The following is a 24016-nucleotide window of genomic DNA, read 5'->3' as shown; positions in this document are numbered from 1 at the left end:
AATGAACATGTTACACAACAAAAATATTTTAAGACTTGAAGATGACAGCATAGCCTGTTGAAATTTTGTTTCCCTGTGGAAACAGTTCTTTGCTACCAATCCCTCTAGCCAAAGCCAACTTAACCACTTAACCCCAACACTGAACCTTACCTTTCCAAGTTCATACCACCACCCAACCATGACCTTCTGCCCCTCCCCTCCTTTCCCTCCCAACTGGTCAGTTGGTCACATTCCAGGTTTTCCTAAGCTCCAAGTTGGCCTAACCACCCTTTCCCAGGTCCCTTCCTAGAAACATTAACCTCTCAGTAGAAGACAGGAGAGCCATTCACATCAAAACACATCCTGACCTTCCTCCCTGCAGACGAAGGCTCCACCACTGCAGTGATGAATTGCAGTGATAGTCTGACAGAAGACTTCCATCAACTGACAGACCCTACAGAAACAATCTCTGTCACAGTGATCTCATTCCAGTAACGTAATTTTGAGCACCACCAATCCCTACTGAAATCATTAGGCCTATCACAGAACTTCTCCCCTGAGTCCATCTCCCTCCTTACACTAATGACACCCCGCACACCCACCTTTTACATGCTCCTCAAAACCCAACAATCATGACTGCCCCATCACTGCTGGTTATTGTGCTGATACTGAGAGAATTTCTGATCTTGTTCACCAACAACTGTAATCAGTTGTCTGTAACCTAGCTTCTCACATCAAAGACACTAACTACAGCCTCCACTGACTCTCCACCATCCCCATTCCTTTACCTCCTGGATATCTACTATTCACTGTTGATGATACCTCCTCACACACCGAAATCCTTCCATGGCCTTGCTGCTATCGACCACTACCTCCCCCAGTGGCATTCAGACTCCAAACCCACTACTTCGTATTGCATATGCCCTATTAACTATATCCTATCATATAACTACTTCTCCTGTGAGGGGAAGGTATACAAACAAATCAACAGTGTGGCCATGGGCACACTTATTGCATTTTCCTACACTAACCTTTCTATGGACTATCTAGAAGAAACCTTCCTAGCTCTCCAAAACCCTTTTCTGATCCAGCTTCATTCTGATCCTTCATGCTCTGGGCTCAGGACCAAGGCATCCCATTCTCATTCCTCTGCAACCTCAACATCTCTCCCATCTGCTTCACCTGGTCCTCCTCAACCCAATGTGCAACCTTCCTGAACATTGACCTCCATCTCTCTGATGGCTCCATCTACACCTATGTACATATTAAATCCACTAGCCACCAACAGTATTTGCATTTTGACAGCTGTCATCCCTTCCATACCAAAAAATTGCTCCCACATAGTCTGGCTGCCCATGGATGATGTATCTGCAGTGACGGGAACTCCATTTCCCAGTCTGCTGAAGGTCTCATAAGCGCCTTCAGAAACCAGCACTACCAGCACCTCTCCCCCCTCTCCAAACCAAATCCATAAACAGATTCTCTGTGCCATGTCCTCACATACTGCTGATCCTCCCACCACTCCAAGAAACAGGTACAAATGAGCAACCCCCTCATCACCCATTATCACCATGGACTGGAACAAGTGAAGCATATCCATCACCAAGGCTCTGATTATCTCTCATCATGCACAGAAACAAGGGACATCCTACCCAATAACCTTCTCACACTTCATAAAGTGGTATTCTGTCACCCACCCAATCCACGTAAGATTCTGGTCCATCCTCATGTTACTCTCACTCCTAATCGCTTGCCAAAGCAATCATATCTCTGTGGAAGACACAGGTGCAAGACCTGCCCAGTCCACCCACCTAGCACTTCCTACTCCAGTACTGTCACTGGCTTATCCTACTCCAGCAGAGGCAGGCCCACCTATGAAATCAACTGTCTCATATACCAACTCTGAGGCAATCACTACACAGCTTTTTATGTCAGTAAGACAAAATGAATACCATTGCCAAACTGTGGCCAAGAAGAATATGCACCTGAGCACAAAATGCAAATTTCACTGGCTGCTTCACAATTCAGGCCATCAGCTTTTATGAGCTATGCAGGTGGGATTATCCTTGCAACACATCCTTTGCTCTAGTAACCCTCCTAGCTTCAGTCTCCGTTGACCACTGTCCCCCACACCAGCAGTTTCCCAGTTCTCAGTTTCTCCTTCCTCTGTCCTGTCAAGCACCACCCCCCCCTCTTCCCAATCCATTTCTACAAGTCAACTTCACTGTGTATCGCACCCCACCAGATCTGGTTGTGTCTCTCATACTTAGTATGTGCATTTTCCAACCCTCCCGTCCACATTCCTAGCCAGAAAACCTACTGCCAACCTCCAAGCCACTAACTAACCATCTTACACCTCTCTCCCCTTCTACCCAACCCACACCATCCCATCCTAGTCCACTTCTGAAATGCAAGCTCGTGTGTCTAACCAGCACAATGTAGGGCCAGGTGTGTGTGTGTGTGTGTGTGTGTGTGTGTGTGTGTGTGTGTGTGTGTGTCCTGAAAGTCAACAAGTTATATTTTGTGCATTCCTGTTGATGACTCAATCTTTTTGCCATTTGGTGAGTGTTCATATATACTCATGAACACAATGATAAAATACAATTACGGCAGAAAAATTCAGTTTTTATTCGCCGTAATGATACAGTTGAGTAGCTGTGGACAGGTCAAGCAGTCTGACCGTAGACAGGTACATCAGTATTGTACTTGGAAGTTATGCCTGTCATAGCTGTAGTCATATAAAACGACACAGAAGTATGGAAACCAGTGAACCAGCAGAAAAGTGAATGATAGATTAATGAGGGTGCATAAAGCAGTTAACCTAATAATGCAGCAGTGTGTCATATTAGACACCATGGTTGGCATGTGATGGCACCAGTAGAGTGAAACAAATGCTATAACAACAGAAAAAAATGTTTTCTTTTTAAATTAAACCACTGCTAGAGTGTTTTTCTGAAAAGCTACTCTTGTGTTTCAGATTGAGATCTCTCCAGAGAAGCTCGTAAGCAATTCATGGAATGCATTGGCACCTACTGGTCCTATGAAACTGTGCGAGTATATGGAGCAACAGAAGTCAAAGATGGAAATGATCTGGCGTGCCAGCAATTTTACTAGGGAGTGTCCTGTTCTCAAGGTACATGACTTTTCTCAAATTACATTCTCCTTAGTCACCCCTGTTTTTACTGAATTATGGAGTATTCCTGTCCTCTTTTAATGTCTCTTCTTCATTTGCACCACCTCCTTTCATTTTTTGTGGCACTAAATGACACTTTGTTCTGTATCTCCATAGAGCATCACGATAATTTATATGAATTTAATTTAGTCAGTCTGCACATATCTGTTAATCTAACTTACTGATAAACCCTAAAAAAGTTTCTTCAAGGAAATTGCTGAGTTATAAATCTTTAACATATCTATAAGGTGTCTGGATCAAAATACTCTAATTTCATTGTGCTCTATAATCCAAACTAATTATACAAATATACATGGCACTCACAGAACTCAATGGGGTCTCAACTTTGTTTCCCAACAATAAATGTAATACTTCTATGCGCAATGTGGTTGCATAAGGATGCCTAGACTATATTCAGCCTGTAGCCTATTTACTCCAACATTTCTCAAGTTGGTCAACAGTCCAATCCCTGGGATCTTGAAGATCATGAACTTCAGTGGCATAAATATAATTCTTGACGTAGCCTCATAAGAATAAATTAAAAGCATGATGGCCGGTGAAGATGGTAGAAGTATTTTTGGAGTAACTCATCTTCCTACAAAAGTTGACTTGTTTCTTGGCTTTATGTGTATACAGCCTGTGTTTTGAGGACTTCATGCAAATTTGTTTTAAGCATCAGAAGTTTCTGTGTAACCTGATGGACTGGCTTACTTGGGTTGTGCAGGCGCTACTGGTGGAGCTAGAAACATGCTGTCCTTCTTAGTGTATATTACTATTTTTATTTATATGTCATGAATTTAATTATTGTCTTTATTTTTCAGAATGACGTTATTCTCAATCAGTTCACTGTAATGGAAACCGTTTTCCCAAAGAAACTTGATGGAGATGAATGGAGAGTAGTTATAGTCTTCACAATTGGCACCGAAGAAATACTAAGTCTTAAAATCCATGTTATTAAGCTTCCAATTGAAAAGAAAAAAAAGTGTGAAGAGTTGGAGGATGAGGATGAAGAGGAGGAGGAGGAAGACGAATAAAATTACTATACTGAACAAAGATACACAGTGTACATCGTACTGAAAATTAAACCATAATTATTAACATGTTTTATTATCATCATTTTAATTAAGATTACTAAAATTCTACCAACTGAACTAATTGCTTCTCTTTTGTATTTCATCATTTATGGGTTCATAATGTGGCAAATTCCGTATGAGAAAAGCAAGTGTTTTTGTTCAAAAGTATTCATGGGGCTCAATGGCACTCAATGATGTAACAGTTGTTACCAATGACACTTAAACAAATGATGCAACTTGTTTTCAGGCAAATGGAAAAATTATACACTTAACTGTATTTAATAAATAAAATTAGTGGTAGTTAAATTTTGTTAATAGTTGAAATAATGAGGGAGCATTTTATTACCTTTAGTATAAACACCCTTTGTACCTCTTTTTGTTTCACAAAACTGATGTGTTGTCTGTTGGAGCTTGTCTCATGACCTTTAGTCGATGATCATTTAGTGCTTTTTCTGACTTTTGCCAGCACAAGTGGCTAACAATATCAAATAATTACCATGTATTGCTGGTGGTGAACTGGTCAGCTTCTCTCCCTGAGCCTGAATATAAGCTCTCAGACCAAATTTTGGTGAAAAAGTATTTTATTTGATGTCAAATATAGCTGTTTTAGTGTGCTGTAATGAACCATATCTAGTTCTGAAGTGGTGTCATGAGAGGCAGTCCATATAGCTTGAGTTTCCAATACAAAGAAGAACGATTGTAGATCTCATCATTTTTACAGTTAAAATTAAGTTTGTTCTTCTGCATGTCTTTGCAGCTGTGGCTCTCAGAAGATGTTATATGGCAGAGTCATGTTTCTCAAATTCAGCCAATCCTGTTTGCCTTGGCACAGGTCCATTTTAGCAGTCTGTTTTCAGGCTTTTTTTAGCGGTAAGTACATTATATTGGGAAGTTGTCACTGATGTGAATATCCCTCATCAGGACTCACAAAGGAGCATAGCAACTGCAATAACCACAGAGCAGGCGAGGTCAATGGAATAATCCAGATGGTATGTTGACATGCATCATTTCATGTGTGTTTCCTGACAAGAGGCTCTTCTCAACCACTAGGCATCTGAGGCATGTGACGGTTCATTTGGTGATGGTCTTAGGGAGCATACTTAAATGCAAGATAGCAGCAGTGCATGGCATTGTGGTTAAGAAATTAGGGCTTATGAAAGGATACATTGACAAAGACAACTACTCTGCCTTTCACTGTTATCGCAGTCTTTTCTGTGAGGTTTATGCACCGGTAATACAGGTGCCCAGGAAGCTTCAAAATGTATCTTTTGGAGAGGTAGAGAAAGTAGCTTTTCCTGCAGTAAGAGCTTCATTTTATCCGCATGAGACCTAAAGCCATTTGTATATTCCCCTGTATGATGACAGTCATTTAATGTTGGGATATTTGTTTCTTTTTACCTTTCCATTTTGATGGAGAAAGAATCACTAAGTACAGAGGGTTGGTGTGGCTGGGTGGCTCACTCATTACAGCTTCATCATGAGATAATCAGCAGTATCAGACATCACTGGCATATTGGAAGATAGGCTGTTCATTTCTTTCTCTCTATTACATTTACTGAGATTTCCTTCATCTTATTTTGGAGGAGATGATTCACTGGGTGCTGTCTTCTTTCAGTATGAGAGATTTAGCAGTTAACCTATTCTCTCACACACACTTGCAAGTACAAGGAGAACCGACTTCCACACATGGTTACATCAGTATTGTGGCAATTGCCTTAATCACTGGAGCTGGCAGTACTGTAGCAAAGTGTGTTTTATATACAGGGATCTGTGTTATCCTAAAATGCTTCTTTGTTTCAATATAATGTAAATTATGTTCCTTTTACAATTAATTACTGGAATTCTTGTTTTCCCAAGAACCAAAGGCCATTATTTGCTCTAAGCTGGAATGGTTATTAGAATAATTAACATCTTTTTGAGATGCACATGTAACAGCTGGTTTATGAACTGTAACTGTAATTAATGCAACATGTGAACAGATGCTTTCTAGAACAGCAGAAGTGTAATTTGCAATATTTAGAGGGAGCAGTTGTGTGGAATATGATGCTACACAGTATTGTAACACCAGCTGGATGTAAATGTAGTAAACAATTTTTTTCAGGCATGCATAAGATGGAAAGCTTTTAATTAATATAATTAATCTTCTATTTTCTTTTTGATAGTCCAGTACATCCCTTTATTCTTCAAGTCCATAATGATGTCAGTTACTATGAGTAAGAAATTTGCATATTTTTGGTAGATTTTTTTTTATCTCTATTAACAATAAATAGCACACAACTATAACTGCATACAAGTTTTCCATATAACAAGAACTTAGTAGTATTTTTAATATTGGTAGTGAATCACATGACTACATTGTAGAGTACAACAATCCATTCATCTGACTTAATGCCATGCATTTTCTCTTTCTATCATAAAAAATTAAAGCTGTCCTTACATGAAGGTTATTTAGAAAAGAACAGAACTTTACCAGGTGTCATCCTATCAGCTGTGATGTGTCCTTGCTTTTCTGTTACCTCCTGTCAGACTTCACAGCCAGTTATAGAGGACCCCATGGATTCTAAACTACATAACATGGCAATATTCACATTAACAAATCACTGTCAGGGGCAGCAGAAGAAATACTAGGGACAACCAAGCACTGAACCCCAGAACTTTGGATTTGTAATCCGACACTTAACCACAGAGCTTTCCACCATGAGGACACCATCTACATTAGGGGTGGGCAGGAATCCTGCACGTGTGCAGTTAACAGGTGTTCTGCATGCACACAGGAGCAAGCTGACCACCCACTTCTCTCCCCTCCCCACCATACCATCTTCTCTGTTCCTTCCTCTGTAATGCATTTTGTTTCCAAGCTTCCTTTATTGAATGAAGGAACAAGGTTAGTAGGAGTGCTTGAAAGAAATCATTGTTTGAAAGGGTATCTATTACCTTTGATACGTTGTATTTAACTATCACAGGTGGAGTTTACAATACGTTTAATGTCTGGAACAAAATTTCTACATACAGACAAACACAAACAGTTACGTAAATTTTCATCACTGATGTTTGCTCTTAACCGAGGCTTATTAATTTTCATAACAGAAAAAAATCTCTCACAAACGTATGTTGAGCCAAACATTGACATTATCTTCGCGGCTTCACGATGGAGACGATAAAACTATTGCTGTGGAAAGTCGTGATAAAAGTCTATTACATGTCTTGCTAAAAGGAACTTGTCTCTCAGATGAGAATTACACTGTAGACCTATTAATTCCATTGGTAAATTGGGATGAATATCATCTACAGAAACAGCAAATGGTCTCGAGAACGATTCAAAAGCTTGGGATAAATACAATATATCCCCAAATTGCTTGAGAAATTCCTCTTTTATTGCACTAAGTACGGAAACATATTCTTCGCAATTCTGTTCTCGCACAGTAGACAGAGTAGGGAAATGCACTGCATTCCCTGATGAGAGCTGTCATTCCCACAGCTCAAGCTTGCTAGTGAAAGCTTGCACCTTTCCAGCCACTTCACAAATTAGCTGATTTTCTCCTTGCAAACTTGTGTCCAATGCATTCATGTGTCCAGTAATGTCCACTAAAGTTGCAAGGTCGGCAACTCACTCTGACTCTTCTAACTTTGGGTCATACCTTCCTTTGTCCTTTAAAAACTGATTTATTGGTATTCTCAGCTCAAAAAATCTTTTGAGTACATTACCGCGGCTAAGCCAGCGGACTTCACTGTGGTATGGTATGTCACTGTAATCTTCCCCAATTTCAGCTAAATATGTGTGAAACTGTCTATGTGTAGGCCCATGGGATCTCAAATAATTAACTGCCGGAATAACCACTTGCATGACGTCCCCCAGTTTTTCTGCTTTTGCACAGAGTACTTCTTGGTGCAAAATATAGTGGATGCTGTACAATGACTCTTCTGTACGCTGTAACTTTTTTCTTAGTAATCCAACAAATCCCCTTTCATTGTGGGTGCTCCGTCTGTTGCCATTGACACCAAACGTTCCCAGTTTAAGCCAGCTGAATCAACAGCTTCTTCAACGGCTTTTAGGATGTCCGCACCAGTGTCGTGCTTTTTAAAGATATAATATCTAAAAAATCCCCTGTTATGTACAGAGCAGTGTCCACGCCGCAGACATAAATCACTAATTGCGTGGTGTCTGAAATATCTGTGGACTCAGCAAGTGCAATGGAAAATGCAATAAACTCCTGCACTGCACCCCTTAATTGACGGTAAACGTCACCTGCCATGGCACTTATACAATGACTTACAATCCGCTGAGAAAGAGTGATAGCTCGAAACTGATTTGCATTCAGTGGGCAAAGTAAATCAGCAGTGTCACTGATGCACTCCTTTATAAACTCACCTTCTGCAAATAGTTTTCCAGCTCTCGCTATATTAAGTGCAATCTTATAACTTGCACTATAACTGGGCTATCATTGTTGTCATCCTGAAAAATTGAAAACAACGCTCCATAAAATGTTAAATCAGTTAGATGAGAGACATGGTGAAAGAAAGTCACAGATCTCTTGTGACACCAGCAACTTATGCCAGTTTCATCTAGTGTCGTCAGATCGCTCTTCTTAAGCTCAGTCAGTTCACCATCTGGTCAGAATCCGACAATAAATTGTACTCGTCCTTGTGAAATTTATTATAATGGCGTTCAATACTTAACTTCAGCTGAACAGCATGAATACTGCCACATACTAAACATTTCAAATTTTCACGTTTTTGGATGAAGAAAAAATGATTCTCCCATTCCTTTTTAAAAGATAGCAAATCTCCACTTCTCCATTTCCTTGAATCACTCTGCATTTTCCAGTTCCTGAAATACAATGTTCACCACGTAGTGGTCGCTTCACATCAACATCCGTAGCTTAGCCTGGTACTACAATACCGCAACCTGCCGGCTGTCGACACTGTCCCAGTCGACGATTGCACGCAAGCAGCACAAGTGCAACACTGTGCGCTCATGAGCCGCGTGCAACGTTTGGCCGCCCCTGATCTACACATTAATATTTACAGCTTTAAATACTCACCATGTAGCCAATGGCCTCCCAAACCCCAGTGTGAAATAACTATTCTTGGCATACTGGACGACAAGAAGTGGCACGCAACTGCACATTAGTGTATCCATACACTTTCAAGCGACCCAGATAACAATTTCCAGCCTGCCAATCCAGCAACTTATTATCTTTGTACCACTCTGCAACTGCTCTTGTTTAGTGGACAGGAGCACTATCATGGCCATACAGCAAGAAAGAACTCAGAACTGTTCCACCGTGTCAGAAGCCTGCCTAAAATGTTTTCAAGAACACTTACAGTCATTTTGCTATCAAAGCATGCTACTTGCCTGAGCCTAACCAAGGAAACAGTCACGGACCATGGACCATTGCAACACCAACTCCAAACGTCACTGTCACAAACACAAACTCACATAAGTACCCTCCACCACACACGCCCATTTGCATGCTGTGCCATCTACCATGAGATACCACTATGTAAAGGCTTTCTTTCATTGTTGTCAGAATCATATTCCCCTTGACAGTCTATTCTGTCACTGAATTCCACAGCTAAGGCACAGCACTATTCTAGCCTCTCAAAACCCCAAACCCTTCATCTGTTCACGTTCATTGATGACATCTTCACAATCTGGACTCTGGGCCATGACGCTCTATCCCCACTCCTCCACAACCTCAACATCTCTCCCATATGCTGCACCTGGTCCTCTTCAACACAATGTGCCACTTTTGTGGACATGGAGCTCCAGCTCTCCAATAGCTATATCCATACATAGGTGCATATTAATATCCACTAACCATCAACAGCATTTGTATTTTGACAGCTGTCATTCCTTTCATACAAAAAAATTTCTCCCAAGCAACCTGGCCACCCACGGACAGTGTATCTGCAGCGATAAGAACTCCATTTCCCAGGATGCTGAAGGTCTGTTTCACGAAAAAAAAAAAAGACACCTAGTCCACAAAACAGATTTCCTGTGTCATATTCCCACATACCTCTAAACCTCCAATGACCCCTTGTTAGGTACAAAGGAACAACCCCATCATCACCCACTATACCTGGACAAAAACAAGTGAAGCATATCCATTGCCAGGGCTTTGATTATCTTCCATCGCGCCCAGGAATGAGGGACATCCTACCCAAAATCCTCCCACCCTTCCCAAAGTGGTACTCCATCACTCATCCAAACTACACAACATGCTAGTCCATCCCTACCACACTTCCACTCCCAACCCCTTGCCATAATGATCACATACCTCTGGGAAACCCAGGTGCAAAACCTGCCAGTCCATCCATCCTTCCTACTTGCCCTGTCACAGGTTTACTCTACACCATCAGAGGCAGGCCCAGCTGAGAAAGCAACCATGTTATACACCAACTCTGATGCAGTCACTGCACAGCTTTTTATGTTGGTATGACAACTGACCAGCTGTCCACCAGAATGAATGGCCACTGCCAAACTATGAGTAAGAACTAAGATGACCTCCCAGTGGGACAACATTCAGCTGCTGCTTCAAAAACTGGGCCACCTGTATTCTCCTCTAACTCAACAGTTCCTCTGAACTATGCTGGTGGAAGTTACCCTTCACTCCTGTATCCCTCTTGGCCTCTTTCCATTAACCCACTGTCCCCATACCCTCCACCCAAGTTGTTGTTGTTGTGGTCTTCAGTCCTGAGACTGGTTTGATGCAGCTCTCCATGCTACTCTATCCTGTGCAAGCTTCATCATCTCCCAGTACCTACTGCAACCTACATCCTTCTGAATCTGCTTAGTGTATTCATCTCTTGGTCTCCCTCTACGATTTTTACCCTCCACGCTGCCCTCCAATACTAAACTGGTGATCCCTTGATGCCTCAGAACATGTCCTACCAACCAATCCCTTCTTCTAGTCAAGTTGCGCCACAAACTTCTCTTCTCCCCAATCCTATTCAATACTTCCTCATTAGTTTTGTGATCTATCCATCTAATCTTCAGCATTCTTCTGTAGCACCACATTTCAAAAGCTTCTATTCTCTTCTTGTCCAAACTATTTATCGTCCATGTTTCACTTCCATACATGGCTACACTCCATACAAATACTTTCAGAAACGACTTCCTGACACTTAAACCTATACTCAGTGTTAACAAATTTCTCTTCTTCAGAAATGCTTTCCTTGCCATTGCCAGTCTACATTTTATGTCCTCTCTACTTCGACCATCATCAGTTATTTTGCTCCCCAAATAGCAAAACTGCTTTACTACTTTAAGTGTCTCATTTCCTAACCTAATTCCCTCAGCATCACCCGACTTAATTCGACTACATTCCATTATCCTCATTTTGCTTTTGTTGATGTTCATCTTATATCATCCTTTCAAGACACTATCAATTCCATTCAACTGCTCTTTCAAGTCCTTTGCTGTCTCTGACAGAATTACAATGTCATCAGCGAACCTCACAGTTTTTATTTCTTCTCTATGGTTTTTAATACCTACTCCGAAATTTTATTTTGTTTCCTTTACTGCTTGCTCAATATACAGATTGAACAACATCGGGGAGAGGCTACAACCCTATCTCACTCCTTTCCCAACCACTGCTTCCCTTTCATGTCCCTCGACTCTTATAACTGCCATCTGGTTTCTGTACAAATTGTAAATAGCCTTTCGCTCCCTGTATTTTACCCCTGCCACCTTCAGAATTTGAAAGAGAGTATTCCAGTCAACATTATCAAAAGCTTTCTCTAAGTCTACAAATGCTAGGAACGTAGGTTTGCCTTTCCTTAATCTAGCTTCTAAGATAAGTCGTAGGGTCAGTATTGCCTCACGTGTTCCAATATTTCTATGGAATCCAAACTGATCTTCCCCGAGGTCGGCTTCTACTAGTTTTTCCATTCGTCTGTAAAGAATTCGTGTTAGTATTTTGCAGCCGTGACTTATTAAACTGATAGTTCGGTAATTTTCACGTCTGTCAACACCTGCTTTCTTTGGGATTGGAATTATTATATTCTTCTTGAAGTCTGAGGGTATTTCGCCTGTCTCATATATCTTGCTCACCAGATGGTAGAGTTTTGTCAGGACTGGCTCTCCAAAGGCTGTCAGTAGTTCTAATGGAATGTTGTCTATTCCCGGGGCCTTGTTACGACTCAGGTCTTTCAGTGCTCTGTCAAACTCTTCACGCAGTATCGTATCTTCCATTTCCATAATATTGTCCTCAAGTGCATCGCCCTTGTATAGACCCTCTATATACTCCTTCCACCTTTCAGCTTTCCCTTCTTTGCTTAGAACTGGGTTCCCATCTGAGCTCTCGATATTCATACAAGTGGCTCTCTCTTCTCCAAAGGTATCTTTAATTTTCCTGTAGGCAGTATCTATCTTACCCCTACTGAGATAAGCCTCTACATCCTTACATTTGTCCTCTAGCCATCCCTGCTTAGCCATTTTGCACTTCCTGTCGATCTCATTTTTGAGACATTTGTATTCCTTCTTGCCTGCTTCATTTACTGCATTTTTATATTTTCTCCTTTCATCAATTAAATTCAATATTTCTTCTGTTACCCAAGGATTTCTACTAGCCCTCGTCTTTTTACCTACTTGATCCTCTGCTGCCTTCACTACTTCATCCCTCAGAACTACCCATTCTTCTTCTACTGTATTTCTTTCCTCCATTCCTGTCAGTTGTTCCTTTATGCTCTCCCTGAAACTCTGTACAACCTCTGGTTCTTTCAGTTTATCCAGGTCCCATCCCCTTAAATTCCCACCTTTTTGCAGTTTCTTCAGTTTTAATCTACAGCTAATAACCACTAGATTGTGGTCAGAGTCCACATCTGCCACTGGAAATGTCTTACAATTTAAAACCTGGTTCCTAAATCTCTGTCTTACCATTATATAATCTATCTGATACCTTCTAGTATCTCCAGGATTCTTCCATGTATACAACCTTCTTTTATGATTCTTGAACCAAGTGTTAGCTATGATTAGGTTGTGCTCTGTGCAAAATTCTACCAGGCGGCTTCCTCTTTCGTTTCTTACCCCCAATCCATGTTCACCTACTACGTTTCCTTCTCTCCCGTTTCCTACTGACGAATTCCAGTCACCCATGACTATTCAATTTTCATCTCCCTTCACTATCTGAATAATTTCTTTTATTTCATCATACATTTCCTCAATTTCTTCATCATCTGCAGAGCTAGTTGGCATATAAACTTGTACTACTGTGGTAGGCGTGGGCTTCATGTCTATCTTGGCCACAATAATGCGTTCACTATGCTGTTTGTAGTAGCTTACCCACATTCCTATTTCCCTATTCATTATTAAACCTACTCCTGCATTACCCCTATTTGATTTTGTGTTTATAACCCTGTAGTCACCTGACCAGAAGTCTTGTTCCTCCTGCCACCGAACTTCACTAATTCCCACTATATCTAACTTTAACCTATCCATTTCCCTTTTTAAATTTTCTAATCTACCTGCCCGATTAAGGGATCTGACATTCCACGCTCCGATCCGTAGAACGCCAGTTTTCTTTCTCCTGATAACGACATCCTCTCGAGTAGTCCCCGCCCGGAGATCCGAATGGGGGATTATTTTACCTCCGGAATATTTTACCCAAGAGGACGCCATCATCATTTAACCATACAGTAAAGCTGCATGCCCTTGGGAAAAATTACGGCCGTAGTTTCCCCTTGCTTTCAGCCGTTCATAGTACCAGCACAGTAAGGCCGTTTTGGTTAGTGTTACAAGGCCAGATCAGTCAATCATCCAGACTGTTGCCCTTGCAACTACTGAAAAGGCTGCTGCCCCTCTTCAGGAACCACACATTTGTCTATATCCCTCCGTTGTGGTTGCACCTATGGCACGGCTATCTGTATCGCTGAGGCACGCAAGCCTCCCCACCAACGGCAAGGTCCATGGTTCATGGGGGTAAGCCACCCAAGTCACCCCTTCCAAATCCATGTCTCCAAGTCACCTTCATCGTGCACCACACCCCACTGGTTCCAGTACTTGGGCATCACATACCCACCCATACTCCTGCCACCCCTCCCTCATGTCTTTCTTCAAACCAAGCCAACAAACCTGCTGCCACCTCCTGAGCTGCTGGCTACCCACCCCCAACCACTCTCCCTACCTCCCACCTCTCTCTCTTCTCCCGTTCACCCATCCGACACAGGCACTATCCCACCCTAGTCCACCTGCCAGCACTGTGTTCCAGCCAGCATGATGTAGAGCCACAGTGTGTGAACAAAGGATTTAATGCGAAAGCTAGCAAGTTTTCTTTCTCTGTCGTGTGTGCCTGTCGGCGACTCAATGCTTTTACTACTTGGTGAAGAGTCTCCTTACTCTTATATTATTTACAACACACAATATCGTGAGTGATCCAAAAGTCATGTCCCATAGGACAAAGTTTACATTGATGACTCGCTAGTCTTGGCCCATAGGATAAAGTTGTAATTAGTGGAGATAGTGAAAACACAGAGAGACAAAAGTATGCTACAGATGTGCTTTAAATGTACAAACAAAATATTATATCATCAGTCAATGATGACCAGAAACAATGCAACAACAATATGCCATCAGTTGTTTGCACATATATCTAATGCAGAAAGTGTTCAAACTGACTGCCATCCTGTAGATGACATATCTACACATCTGAACACAGTGACACACACTGATGAGCTCTGACCATAACATCGCTGTTGGTATTTCTGTACAGGTCTTACAAGGTCTATACAAGGTTTTTAGAGATGGAGCACAAGCTCGGATTGGGGAGGGATAGGGAAGGAAATCGGCCATGCCCTTTCAAAGGAACCATCCCGGCATTTGCCTGAACGATTTAGGGAAAACACAGAAAACCTAAATAAGGATGGCCAAATACAGGTTTGAATCATTGTCCTCCCGAATGCGAGTCCAGTGTGCTAACCACGGCGCCACCCTGCTCAATTTTCTGTACAGGCTCTGGTGATGTTCTCCTGCAGGTCAGTTAATGTTCTTGGGGGTGATGCTGTACCTGCAAACTTGAGATGATTCCAAAGGGATAAATTCAGTGGCACCATGTCTGGCAACCTAGGTTGTCATTCCACTGGACCCCATCAACCAGACCAAATTGGGTAATAAGATTTCCTCAAGATGATGTTTGAAGTGTGCAAAAAAATATGGAACCAATGACGTCATCCCCACATAATGCCATGCCACACATTTAACCTAGGTTTACTCTGAGAATATGCATTGAAAGTGAGATGGGGATTGTCACTTGCCCAATAGATAATGTTATGTCTATTCATCCTTCCATTCAAATGGAAACTAGCTTCATCACTGACAACAATGCGAGCTTCAAGATTCTGCTGTGAGTGCGTCTTTCTTCAAACCATTCACGGTATCATTGTACAGCTACCAGTTATGTAACCCCCCCCCCTTGCTGTGTGTGTTATCTGGAACATCTTGTCATGAACACTGCCTGTAGACTTCAACAAATCATTCTGTGATTAGGCTTCGATTGGTTTTGATACTGCCTGTGGTATTCTGCTGCTGTCTTTTCCCATTGAGTTAGGCCTGCCATATGGATGAGAACCATTTCTGTCTTCTCCTGATGTACGAGCATTGCTGAACGAGTTACTGCACTGTAGAGCACCACCACACTACACAGCTGAGTGGTAAATGGTGCCCCTTTAATACCCTTCTGTTGGACTATGTTAATAATTGCCTCACAGGCTGCTGACCATGTGGTAACTAAGTACTGTGCATAATTGATCATTTTGGTGGTGTGGTTGAAAGATGCTGTACCCTAATTTAATATGAGGTACAGAAGTAAAGGTTAGGCATACCCAGGATCGATAATCTATACCTATACTGACGAAAGGCAGGAGTAATATACATAAGGACACCACCTCCGAGGAAACTGTTGGTACAGAAGATGTACTTCTGAGGAAAGAGGTGTTATTGATAGTCTCTACAAAGCTAGAATACAATATATTTTTTAGGCTTACTCCAATGTTGTATTAAAAAAAGAAGAGACTTATCCGAGTTTGACCACAAGGAAATAAAAAATTACTGAAAATGAAAACAAAGCTGATATCAATAGGAAATAACGGTCAAAGATTGTAAATTGTTTCATTCACATAATGTTCACTTTGATATTCAGAGTTATAAGTTTTATGGTAACGTTCCTGTAAAAAGAACTGTTTATCATGAGGAGCTAATTGTATTGTACTTCAAGAATATATGGTACACTGACCTGAGAAGCATCATATTTATTTCAAATAAATTAGATATTGAGCTAAATAATTTAACTTCCACCAGTAACAGAAGTATTCGAAGTACTAGGTCACAGATTCATACAGTCATAATTGAGAATCAAGGAGAACTACATAAATTTAACAATTACAGCTTCTGAAAACCCAGACTTCCAAAAATAACCGCGAAACACAGGGAACATTACATTCTGAAAAGCCTGAGGTTACTACAAAACAATGTCTGTAAGATCATCAATATACAACATTAACAGCAAGAGTCCCAAAACACTGACCTGGGGCACAACTGAAATTACTTCTACATGTGTCGATTACTTTCCATCTCAGATAACATACTGCGTTGCTTCTTTCAAGGAATCCTCAATCCAGTCACAAATTTCACTTGATACCTCACATGATTATACTTTCAATAATAAGCATAGGTGTGGTACCGAGTCAAACACTTTTTGGAAGTGAAGAAATACTGTAGCTACATTACTGTCTTGATCCACGGCTTTCAGGCTGTCATGTGAGGAATGTGTGAATTGCATTTCACATGATCGATGTTTTCGGGATCCGTGCTGGTTTGCACGGAGGAGGTCATTCTGTTTGAGATACCTAATTACATATGAACACAGAATATTTTCTAAAAATCTACAACAAACTGACATCAAGGATACTGAATGGTAATTTTGTGGATCATGCCTGCTGACATTCATGAAGATGAGTGCAACCTATGTTTTCTTCTATTTACTGGACATGATCCTTTGCTTCAGGGCTCTCCTAGGTACTGCAGTTAAAAGAGGGGGCTAACTAAGCTGCAAATCTGGTCTATAAGCAGACAGGCATTTCACTGGGTCCCGGAGTTTTGTAGGGCTTAAGATGAGGAAGTATAAAAACCTTTCATTTTTTCCCCTCATTTCTTTTTCCACAGCGTTTACCACAAGTGATTCACAGAAATTGTAGAACATATAAATTTGGTAGGCCTACTGGAACCCCCACTTCTCCCAGATCCCAGTCCAGTATCTTAAAAACCGTGCCACTCAGGGCAGAATTCCTTTAGAAACACACTTTCACAATTTCATGGGCCTGTCAGTTGATTTCTGGATCCTATCAGGACAATGACTAGGGTTTGGTGCTTCCATTATGTTTCAACTTTACAATAACAGCACTATCACTGGACCTAGGTAGACATACCTCCTGTGAAAGCTGCTGATAGAATGACCAGATTTGTGGGAATATACAGTCATATCTTATTTGAACTCACTCATTTATGTCTGTGGTTTCATTCTGATAGAAAAACACCCTATGAATTTACTAACATTCTCTGCAGATTCATTATTGTGCAGCTGTCTGAGGATTCATTCTAATGAAAAAAAAAACATCTATGATTACAATACATCAAAAAATGCAGAATATTAAAGCAAGTTTGTAGTGACGTTTTCCTGAAAATACGAGGGAAGTTCAATAAGTAATGCAACACATTTTTTTTCTCGGCCAATTTTGGTTGAAAAAACCGGAAATTTCTTGTGGAATATTTTCAAACATTCCCGCTTCATCTCGTATAGTTTCATTGACTTCCGACAGGTGGCAGCGCTGTACGGAGCTGTTAAAATGGCGTCTGTAACGGATGTGCGTTGCAAACAACGGGCAGTGATCGAGTTTCTTTTGGCGGAAAACCAGGGCATCTCAGACATTCATAGGCGCTTGCAGAATGTCTACGATGATCTGGCAGTGGACAAAAGCACGGAGAGTCGTTGGGCAAAGAGTGTGTGTCATCATCGCCGCAAGGTCAAGCAAGACTGTCTGATCTCCCGCGTGCGGGCCGTTCTTGCACAGCTGTGACTCCTGCAATGGTGGAGCGTGCGAACACACTCGTTCGAGATGATCGACGGATCACAACTCAGTGCTCAACTTGACATCTCTGTTGGTAGTGCTGTCACAGTTGGGATATTCAAAGGTTTGTTCCCGCTGGGTCCCTCGTTGTCTAACCGAACACCATAAAGAGCAAAGGACAACCATCTGTGCGGAATTGCTTGCTCGTCATGTGGCTGAGGGTGACAATTTCTCGTCAGAGATTGTTACCGGCGATGAAACATGGGTTCATCACTTCGAACCTGAAACAAAACGGCAATCAATGGAGTGGCGCCACACACACTCCCCTACCAAGAAAAAGTTTAAAGCCATACCCTCAGCCGGTAAAGTCATGGTTACAGTCTTCTGGGACGCTGAAGGGGTTATTCTGTTCGATGTCCTTCCCCATGGTCAAACGATCAACTCTGAAGTGTATTGTGCTACTCTTCAGAAATTGAAGAAACGACTTCAGCGTGTTCGTAGGCACAAAAATCTGAACGAACTTCTCCTTCTTCATGACAACGCAAGACCTCACACAAGTCTTCGCACCTGAGAGGAGCTCACAAAACTTCAGTGGACTGTTCTTCCTCATGCACCCTACAGCCCCGATCTCGCACCGTCGGATTTCCATATGTTTGGCCCAATGAAGGACGCAATCCGTGGGAGGCACTACGCGGATGATGAAGAAGTTATTGATGCAGTACGACGTTGGCTCCGACATCGACCAGTGGAATGGTACCGTGCAGGCATACAGGCCCTCATTTCAAGGTGGCGTAAGGCCGTAGCACTGAATGGAGATTATGTTGAAAAATAGTGTTGTGTAGCTAAAAGATTGGGGAATAACCTGGTGTATTTCAATGCTGAATAAAACAACCCCTGTTTCAGAAAAAAAATGTGTTGCATTACTTATTGAACTGCCCTCGTATATCATCCCAAGGCACCAGAAAAATATAGTTCAAGATTTCGAACAGAATTACCATATGGGAAAATTACTATGTATAGAAATTAAATACAATACACAACATGGAGTTAACCATAGCAATGCAATCATTTTTGTTTGGAATACTGAGTGCTAAATAAGTAATTTCGGTTATTCCTTCACCTCTAGAAATTAAGTAAACAATTAAAGCACCATTTCATCAAGAAGCCATGCACAGTTTCAATGCTGACTGGATATCAATGACTTTTGGTCTTGCGTGGAGATTCACCATAAACCCAGTGCATCAGCATCTGCTTAGTTGTTTGTGGAATATTACAACAATCCCACATTTTGTAAACTGTGACGGTTCTGTTGAATTTATCACAGTCAGCACGTTAATACAACAAAAGTGGCATTCCTTCTTCTATGTTTTTTTTGCCTGTTTGGGTGATCTGTGACAATTTCATGTAATGAGAGATGGAATATTTAGAGGCAACGGCTTCTGAGTTCTGAATTGTGAAGCAAAAGTCCTCCTTAAAGTGCTGGCACATCAGCTCAATGAGTCCTCACTGAGGGAAGACAGCTGGCCACTGCATTCTTCACCTTGAACAGTTTGAACACCACTCCATCTGATTACTCATGCCATACATTTCAATGCCAAACAGAGCTGATAATGAATTTTGAATGCTACTGTGCTCCGTGCGTTAAAAACATTACCACAGACCTAATGTGCTCCCACATTTTGTAAACCACTACTTATCAGCTTTGAAAGTGTTGGAAACTTACTACCTGGACAATCCTAATTTACTTTTGTGTGCATAAGCTGTCACACATGGTGTATTTAATGGGATGTTGAGAAACTTCTGGTCATGGTGCATCTGTGTCAAAACTGATAAAACAGCAAATACAGAATTTACGTTTCACTTACAATGGCACACGAGTGTATTAAAATGAGTTTGAGCACCAACATCACTCGCCATAAAGGTAGTGACGACTACTTACATAATTTCAGAAAACTAAATCGATGGCGATAGAGATCGTTGTGCCGTACTATCTTTCTCACACTATCTAGAATCGTGTTAGTCATGAATGGGCATATTTGCAAGAGGAACACGTTCACTCATGACTCTATCTCTCAAAGGGAGCAGTTTTCAATTCAAAAATGGTTTCTACTGTATAAACAATGTTTCATACATAATAACACTGGTCATATAATGCAATTATCATGCCTCTAAGCACCGTTGTATACGATTACGGTGTTAAATTTCTACAAAAATAATGAAAGAAAAACATTTTATTATTTCTCAAAATGTTTAACTTAAAACTTATATACTTTTGCATTTGTACAAACCAACTCTGAAACATTTTTCCACTCCAATATTGGTTCGTTAAAAACCTGGTTTTGGAAGGATTCAGCAGTGTCAATGCAGTTTTTGTTTGACATAAAGGAACAAAAGGAAATTGTCAGGCAATAAATCAGGTGACCAAGAGAGCCACGGAAATGGATACACCACAACACATCACAACAAGACTGCGACGCCAGAAGAACAAAGATGATCACAGGATTTACAAAAAGACTATGTAATATCAGCATGACCTTAATGTAAAGTTGTTTTTGTAATGCCACTTAGCCTCAAGATGAGGTTTAACCCTCAAAACATGTTGCTAAATAAATAAGTAATACAATAGTTGACAAAGTTTGTGACTGGTAGCAGTAATTTAAAAAACATTTTACATATTTCTTCAGACAGTCACAGTCGAAAAATAGTCAAAATGGCTTCAAAAGAGAAACAGGTTTCCAGTCTGTCTATGAAGTTATGGTCCATCTACTCACATGCTTGCAGAGAGCTGAGGAAACAGCACACTACCTTGAAGGGATGTGGGAAGAAGTATTTTCACCCCTGGATCAGTATTAATAACACAAACATGTTACAGCCTATGTCTGTGCTACACAATGAAAGATCGCAAACATTGGTAGTATGTGACAATGACACAAAAGTTACTAATTAATCATGAAATGTGTCACTTTCATCAATGGCAGCAGGAAGCATAACTTGGTGAATAAACTAGTTATCTGTTCTCGGTTCACATATTTATTTTTCCATGATGACATTTTAAGATGCCTGGCAGCCCATCTTCATACATTTACATTTATTTGTGTGTTGTGAACACTGCTTCTGTACTAACAATGTTGCAGAATTTTGCACAGAAGTTTTTAATACATTTATTGTAAAACATTTTAAGTACAGAAACAATGTTCACAATGAGTAAATAAAAGTAAAATTTTGAAGAGACAGTACACATAAATGAAGCTACAATCAAAAAACACGTGTTTTGAATAACTCATATTGGTACGTTACCCCATACACCCTGTCACATAAACTATAATTCTGACTTTATGCTCTAGGAACGCTGTTGTCGTATCATGTGATGAGGCAGTTCATGACATTAAGTAAGTATGTGAATCAGGCTCATGAGTCATCAAAGTTTACCCATACTTGCAACAGTCAGAACAAGTCAGGTGTAACCAATGAAACATTTTCCCAGAAGTGAATGAACCACTTTTGCTTATTTCAGTTCATCTTGCAGTACCCAAATTGCTGCTTAGTTTCTGGCTCATATGATTATACCCACATTTTGTCTCTGTTACAAGGTGGTTATACAGATCTTACATTTCCTCAGTGGAATTTTCTGACCTTTTCTTTCCACCAGTTGAGGAGTGGAGGTGGAAAACATTCAAAATGTCATTTTTTCACAGACTTTTCAGTACTACTGTGTTCTCAGTACTCTGTTGAATGTCCTTACATTTGATGCAGGTGCCAAGCCATGGGAAAAAGTCTTTCAAACACGCATTAGAAGATGGTGCATGGTCTCTGTGCCGAGCTGAGCTTCGCTCTGGCATTCCAAAATTTAAAATATATGAGAAGTAGTTTTTGTTGGCACAAGTTCAACTAGTTACAGACTTATTAATGGGATCTTGAACAAAAAATTTCTTCCTGACATTTTTGAAATACATGGTTGTGTACAAAAAACAGGTTGATTCTTGCAAAGAAGAAACCAGCAACAAGACACTGTTAATAATACTAATTATTTACACAAATAGTGCAGTTCCCAGTTTCACACCACCATGATCATCTTCAGATGATTGTTCACATGTTTACATTACATTTGTTGTTGTTGTTGTTGTTTACATTAATTGTTGGAAAAAATAGCCAACAGCTAATGTAAAAAGCAACAAATATAAACATAATTGTCTGAAGATGAAGCTGCCAGTTCGAAACAAGTAATGCAGTAATGGCGTTACTTAGGTAAATAAACAGCATTATTAACAGTGGCTGCTTGGAAAAACTTTCTTATTTGCTTTTAGGGCCAATCTATTTCCTGGGATGGCACTTTGAATGTTCTTAATAAAGTATTTATTTTCTAATTTTTCTTTTTTTTCTGTGGTGTTGCAGTAAGCAGCATAATTCCGTGGCATCAGGATATCTATGTAAAAGTTCATGCAAAATCTAATGTACTGTAGTTTTAGATAAGGACGCCTTCAAAACCATAGTAAGTCAAATGCCAGTCCTCTCCAATCATGTTGCATACAATATCAATGTTTTTTGGAACAAGCAGTTTTGGTCAGTCTTCACGAAATTCCCCACTGACATATGCGAAACCACAACGAAAATCTAGAAACCGACTGCACACCCTTTTCTGAATGTGACTGACTACCAAAACTTGAATGAAATGATCTGAGGCGCCCTCCTCCAGTATGTACTACTCCTCAACAGTCATCATCATGTGCTTATTTCACAATATATGATGCTGTATGTTTAATTGAAAAGCACTTGAAGATCTGCTTTTCAAAGGCATAACGAAGTACTCAAAGTGGTCTCTTCCCAGAAACACAGCAGTTAAAAGTGTGCTCAAGGGGTACTGTTGGGAGTCATTCTTTCTGTATGACCTTACAACCAAATTCGCTTCAGTTCAATAGTCACCAGCACGCCCTTTCTCAATTCTTGCTGCTGACCAATATCTTCATTCTTTATTTTATCCATTTCTATCTTTTCTACAAGAAAAAAAGAGGAATTTCATTTCTTTTATCCATGAGATGGCTCTAATTTAGTCTACTAAGTGTTGCTGCTTCCAATGATTAGATCAGTACAGCTGACAGATACATCTTGTAGAGAGTACTCTTGGAATATTGTGAAAATGACCTGTCCTGAAGCGTCTGATATACCACATAGTAGAACTCTGAAGCTTCTGTATTATGATGCATACATCTGTAGACAAAGAGCACATTTCCAGCTATGACAAGAACAAAATTTCAGGCATGGAGACAAAATGACAAATAATAAGCAAGTGTGAGATAATGAAATAACAGTGTAGTGGTTTATCACACATAACATGAATTCCATAGCACAGTGATAGTTTTAATCACAGTGACTACACAACACCATGCTGTGAAGATCAACAGGAAATGTAACATACCAGTTTTCACTGAGTAAGAGTTGTAAGGAATGGAGCACCTGTTCACAAATCAACAGAACATTTACGCAGACAAAAAAAATGTGAAGTGTACAACACTAACAAAGTATAACAGGCTATGATTTTATCCATGATGGATGCGATGTCATGGCTGTTAAACTCAGTGTTAAAATGGAGGCTCAACTACTTTTCACAATGCAAAAGCTTTACAGACTTCATGTGTGATTAACATTTCTTTTGTCAATGAGGAGGATAATATTACTGGAAATTACCTTGACTAGCAGGTTAATGTTATATGTACACCAGTGGCAGTATTGTTAG

At 40.5% G+C, this 24016-nt stretch overlaps 2 protein-coding genes across 2 annotated transcripts in view; one reads left to right on the top strand and one right to left on the bottom strand.

The window, feature by feature from the left end:
• Positions 1-6335, top strand: part of LOC124595693 — an 84520-nt gene extending 78185 nt beyond the window's left edge. Inside the window, exons 3-4 of the mRNA XM_047134552.1 lie at positions 2957-3112; positions 3973-6335. Coding sequence (XP_046990508.1) covers positions 2957-3112; positions 3973-4185 — 369 coding nt within the window. The 3' untranslated portion in view covers positions 4186-6335. The remainder of the gene's footprint in view (positions 1-2956; positions 3113-3972) is intronic.
• LOC124595692 (phosphoribosyl pyrophosphate synthase-associated protein 2) overlaps positions 1-24016 on the bottom strand; it is a 118479-nt gene that overhangs the window by 26015 nt on the left and 68448 nt on the right. The window lies entirely within an intron of this gene.

The sequence above is a fragment of the Schistocerca americana genome, chromosome 2 (assembly GCF_021461395.2).
Source record: "Schistocerca americana isolate TAMUIC-IGC-003095 chromosome 2, iqSchAmer2.1, whole genome shotgun sequence".
Taxonomy (NCBI): domain Eukaryota; kingdom Metazoa; phylum Arthropoda; class Insecta; order Orthoptera; family Acrididae; genus Schistocerca; species Schistocerca americana.
Note: the sequence above shows the minus strand (reverse complement) of the source record. Positions and strands in the feature narration are given on the sequence as shown.